Genomic DNA, 5,662 nt, shown 5'->3' on the forward strand with positions numbered 1-5,662 from the left:
CGTCTACTCCTTTTAAAGCAGGACTGGCTAAGCCCTTGGATCGATTCGTGATGTAATTTTCAAGCTCCATTCGCGTGATGCGATGAAAATTATGGCGCTTGAATATTCGGTAAAAATAAAACAATCGAAGTGAGAAATAGGCAGTGCGGAATATCGATACGTGTATATGATTTGTTATATGTTCAGCTGGCCTGCTACATAATATTAACAGAACGACAAATGTTAAAAAATATAGAATTTATTTTAAAAATAACTAAAACAAATATATCTCATTTTGGCGAGAAAAGCTGGTTACACATGTTGGATATTTTCTATTGGCACAGAGACATTAGTGAAAGCTGTAACGTCGTTCGTGTATTTGCTCGCGATACACGCACTGGTGTTTACCTAATCTATCCCAATTCCTCTGAAGAGAAACCAGACGGTTAAAGCGTCCGGTCATTGCCTGATGCGTTGTATTTTGCTTGTGCTCTGTCTCGAGAAAAAATTGTGCTAAAAACAAAATCCCTGATGCTTTACTTCCCTGCGCTGCGCACTGTATCTGGTGCGGGGATTACCCTGCTGTTAGAAGCTCTGGTTCATCAGAATGCTGGGCGTTTGATTTTGGACCCGACACGGTTAATTGCGCCCGTAAGTGAGTTTGTGCCGCTGTTGCAGTGGCTACTACTTTAGAAAGAGCGTCCGCGGCTTGGAGATGCGTAGTTTCATTCTCTTGCGGGGGATTGTCGCATCTTTCGTTCGAGTTGCGACGCGAGGTCGGCTTCGACGTATTTGTGGGTTGTTTCCTCGGAGGCAGGCGGGGTGAAGTCGTCTCTAGCGGTCGCCTCGGGGCACCGAAACCCGGCGATTGCGTCACTACCGGTACTTTGAGGGCGATTTTGTTCGGTCTAACGCCCACTTGTGACGTGGGGCTAAGGGCGCCATTTTTCCTGACGTCATTGACACGTGACCTTAACCTCCAAATGACCTTTTCTTCAGCAAAATGATTCAATCTCCTATTGGTTTGAGTTGAAGAGTCGGACACGATTTTGTTCTTTGCTTGTTCTTTCTGACTCATGCGGACTCCCTGTGTAACAACTAGTTTGTCCTGGTTCTAATATACATACCTTGTATAAATATATATATATATGTGAGCATGAAGTGTATGAATACACTATGTGTGCCTGGTGTATAAAAATACACCCACGTTATACAGTGATGAGCACGAGGTGTAAGAATACATCATGTGTGTCTGGTGTATAAGAAGACGACCTTGTTATAACTCGACAGTGATGAGCACGAGTTGTTTGAATAAACCAATAACCATGTGTGTATTGGGAAAAAGGATGACAAACCGACATCATAGAGATATCTCTAGTAGGCCGTGATCATGCCTCGATAGTTCACACAAGGGCAGAAACACTATATTAACCACCGACCTGTTGTATATGACGTTGCGGTATACCATTCATACCAGCACCACCCACAGGTAAATTAACTCCGGGCAGCAGGCGTCGATTGTCAGCTTCAGTGGGGTTTGCATTATTTTTCATGTGCGCTGCAGCAAGATATAGCAAAGTGGAAGGCACCGATTCGTCTATGGTTTCGTCTGCGAGTATTGACCACGTATAACCCGGGTTAATTTCGTTAAGACAGCCATGAATTATTGATGTTCGATAAGGATATACTAGACGTATGTGAACTTGGGAAGTAGCGCAATAAAAAGGAATGAAAACGACAGTTCAAGCACAACAACCTGCACGTCCTAAATACAGACGGACAGTTCAATATTTCTTGAGAACTGGACATTAATGAATTAATCACGCGCGCTTCAAGTATTAAAAGTGACAACGTCGGCTCGATGGAGCATCACAAACAGTAAATTGCATTATATCTTTCTCACCAATGCTGTTCATCAACTTGAGTTTAGTTTGTTTCGATTTTCTGTTTCCCGTCGTTTTCTCATTATGTCCTGGTTGGATCAGTTTTGCTGGAAACGAAAATGGTTAAAGTTGACATTTTATTTCTCCCGCGCCGTGACAAAGTGGTTAGCGCGCCTGCTGCCTTTACCCCAGAAGTAATGGCTTTAACGTTTCATTTGAACAAAAAGTGTTGTAACGGTCGACGTTTAGCGTTATTTTTTTTTTATAATTTTTTTATATTATTCTAATTTTCTGTATCATTTTAAAGTTGAGATTTGATTCGACCTACGAGCCACAAACAAGCGGCAAGCGTTGTTATATCTTGATTGTTTGAAGAAAAAATATCTCCCAGAAAAGAAAAATATATTTGTATGAAACAGAACATCTGCGGACTGTGGTATACGGACTATCGTTTTTCAGCCACGCGAGGATAAAGCAAGTTAAACTCATTACATTTAAATTAAAATAATATTTAAACTTAACCGATCTAACGATTTTTGTTTCCACTAACTGATGGCGGCATGTTCGCTAACAAAACCGTGTGTGGAAACTCATAGTTATGGTAAAAAGTGACTGGACACATGAACCATAAATGGATGTATAATGTACGTTGAGTTATAATCAGGAAACTCTGGCTTAGATCCCAGGTCCCTGGAGTGCAACGTTGTAGGACCTGTTCTTACTTATCAGCTTTGTGGTTTAATGCATTGCACTAGCTCTCATATTCTATAATAGACACATACATTATATGCTGTGTTATTATGTTGATAAAAAAATAAGGGATACCTTCAGTACGTTTTCAGATTTAAAAATTCACTTTGTAGCGTCTGTGTTAATATGCTAAGTGATTTCACAATGTGTTTCGTAGTGTGACGTCATAATAGATTAAACAAATCTGCCAACACCGGTTAAGAAGCTAAAATAGCACAGAATGATTCTATGCGGGGCTCCAAAGGCACAAGGATTGCCACATTAGAACGTTCAAGAACCTCAAATCAATACATTATAATGAAATAAAGGCAGTGACCGATCCCTTCAAAAGGCTTCAGCGCAATTAGCGGCAAAGAGATGAAACGTTCCGGCGCCGTGGCAAAGTGATTAGCGCGTCTGCCTGTAACCCAGAGGTAATGGGTTCAAGGCTCGACGCTGCTACAATTGTGGGCGCATGTGTCCTTCAGCAAGACACTTAACGTCAATTGCTCCAACCCATTGGTCACTAACGGGTTGTCTAAATTATCAGCAATACATAATAAATGAAAACCGCTCTTAAAAATATTTACCAACAAAGTAACATACATGGTAGCTCGTAAGCTATAAAACAGAACACCCGTGTTTTAAAACGACTGGTGTTTCCCGGTCACGTGAGGATTAAGTCACATTCATTCATTCAATGTTATGTAATTAGCTTTAAACGCAAGGCACCACACCAACCTCCAACTGCAGATACGGCAACTAATCCTCTGCGAGACTTGGGACCAATCTCCAAGGTGCAGGTCGTTGCTTGTAAACTTTGACGAAGACGAACGTTGGTTGGGGTTCGGAAAGATGAAGACTGTGAAACAATAGTTACTGTGTGGTAAGATGGGATACCGTTAGCACATAATATCTAAATATCCTGATCGTGTTTCAAGCAATTAACAACGGTCTATGGAGTCGTGAGGATACGGTTTTATAACATTTAAAATCTTCCAAATTTCGGAAACAAATGCTGCAACAAGAGGCGCTATAAAGGTAGCATGGATTTTGAAAAATAGTTGCCTAGGCAAATTTTATTTTGAATGATTTACCTTTTGGTTTGGGCCAATAATAGAGCGTGGAGAAGGCACATGAGCGCCTACCGACGGCAGTGGAATTTCTGAAGCTGAAAAAAAAAATTTTTTGGGGGGGGGAACGATATTTTATCAGTTCACTTCAGACATTCTATAAAAGTTTATTGTGGTCAAGCAATTGCCATTAAGTGTCTTGCACAAAGACACACACGCCCACAACGGTAGCAGCGTCAAACTTCGAGCTGATAAACAGTACCACTTTGACGACTATAAACATAAGAAAAATGAATATGCAAAACGTTTTATTTCACGTTAACTTTGTAAATACCTTTGACAGAGAGCGAAGCAATACGAGTGACTTTCTTATGGATGGAAACAACTGGTTTGGAGCTCAGGTTCTTGCTGAGCATTGGGCCTGTTGTACCTGAGGTGAATATAAGGGTTAGGTTCTCTACTATAAATGTATGAGTCTGCTAGATAAAATTGATAATGCACATCAAGAAATTATTTTTTTTAAACATCTGGAATCAGAAATCCTGTAAGGAAAAAATGATTCGCTGTGACAAGGTTACAGCAAATTTATAAAATGATAATATACAGAAATAAATGTTTAATACAGACATAAAAGTCCATACATCGCAAACATTTTATAGTTAGAACATCTCGAACCTGAAATCCCGTTGGGAATAAATGAGCTAGTGTGGTATGATGTGGGAAGTTTTGCTGATGGACGACGGAAAGAATCCGGGGATCCACATCCTGAGATGGCGAGCAATTCATCTTCATCGTCATCTTCAAAGTCCTCCTCTTCGATGTCTTCTTCAAGGATTTGTTCGAAGATGTTATCGCGGTCGAGGATACCTGAGGTAAATATGATCATAAATAAATGAAACTTATCCTCAGGGTAAAAACATTCCTTATAACACATATGTTCTGTTTCATACACTTTGTATCCACTTACGAGTTACCAAGTATGTAGCTTTATGAATGAATGTATCGTATTTATTCTCTCATGTCGGAAAGCGACAGTTGTTTGAATACGGATGTTCTGTTTTATATACCTCGTGCCTGTTTGCGACTTACCACAAGCTTAACTTTGTTGGTGATACCTTTTATGCATGGCTAATAATTTGGACAACCCAGAAGTGTCTTGTTCAAGAACACACGCTCACAATGGTAGCAGCCTCAAAGCTGTAATTTCTTGGCTAGAGGTAACGGCGCTAAGCACTGTGCCGGCACATAGAATATTTTAAAATAGAAACAAGTAACTTACCCATGTCATCTTGTAAGTTGTCATCCATATCTTCATCTAAGTTGGGAGGTGCATATTCATCTGATGATAATTCGTTTCGATTTGGTGTCAACATTCCGTTCCTTGCTTTGTGAGCCTGAAGTGTGAGTGTTGTTATACCTCATGCTCAATGTCAAGTTATAACACCCTATTCACCAGACACAACTAATTCTCACAGTTGGGTCATAACATAGGTGTCTTCTTATACACCAGACACACATGGTGTATTCATAAACTCATAAACCTTATGCTCATTGTCGAGTTATAACATGGGTGTCTCCCTATACACCAGACACAAAGGCCTAATTTTTCACTAGTATATTTAACTTACATAGTTGATTACTTTAGAGTTGGAAGCTGCAGTTAGAGCAGCGTTGTTGATATTATTCCTTCGTGGACTTTCCATGGAAGAGAAAGCTGCGTGGGTTAAGATACGAGATTCTACTTGGGCGTATTTCCGATTGAATTTTGGAGCTGAGTAAGGACGACTGGATACTGTGCCTGTAGTGGAAACTGTGGTATGAGTAAAAGACTGTATTAAACTTCGCGTGGCGGGGCAACACCAGTTGCAATAACATAGGTGTATGAATGATTGAATGTAACTTACTTTATCCTCGTGTTGCCGGAAAACGACAGTCGTTATCACACGGGTTTAACACCTCGTGCCAGCTTACGAGTTACCATGTATGTACTTTGTGGGT

General features: G+C 40.4%; 1 protein-coding gene across 2 annotated transcripts in view; it reads right to left on the reverse strand.

The window, feature by feature from the left end:
• Positions 1 to 226: 226 nt before the first annotated feature.
• LOC100186709 overlaps positions 227 to 5,662 on the reverse strand; it is a 12,660-nt gene continuing 7,224 nt past the window's right edge. The window contains exons 14-22 of one of the 2 annotated variants that reach the window (XM_026837559.1): positions 5,293 to 5,462; positions 4,944 to 5,058; positions 4,340 to 4,531; positions 3,999 to 4,094; positions 3,689 to 3,762; positions 3,333 to 3,453; positions 1,883 to 1,969; positions 1,419 to 1,588; positions 227 to 1,066 (exon numbers count right to left, since the gene is read on the reverse strand). In XM_026837559.1, the coding sequence (XP_026693360.1) occupies positions 554 to 1,066; positions 1,419 to 1,588; positions 1,883 to 1,969; positions 3,333 to 3,453; positions 3,689 to 3,762; positions 3,999 to 4,094; positions 4,340 to 4,531; positions 4,944 to 5,058; positions 5,293 to 5,462 (1,538 nt within the window). In that variant the 3' untranslated portion in view covers positions 227 to 553. Of the gene's footprint in view, positions 1,067 to 1,418; positions 1,589 to 1,882; positions 1,970 to 3,332; positions 3,454 to 3,688; positions 3,763 to 3,998; positions 4,095 to 4,339; positions 4,532 to 4,943; positions 5,059 to 5,292; positions 5,475 to 5,662 lie in introns of both variants that reach the window. The other variant, XM_026837556.1, reaches the window with a different exon arrangement.

The sequence above is a fragment of the Ciona intestinalis genome, chromosome 1 (genome assembly GCF_000224145.3).
Source record: "Ciona intestinalis chromosome 1, KH, whole genome shotgun sequence".
Taxonomy (NCBI): Eukaryota; Metazoa; Chordata; class Ascidiacea; order Phlebobranchia; family Cionidae; genus Ciona; species Ciona intestinalis.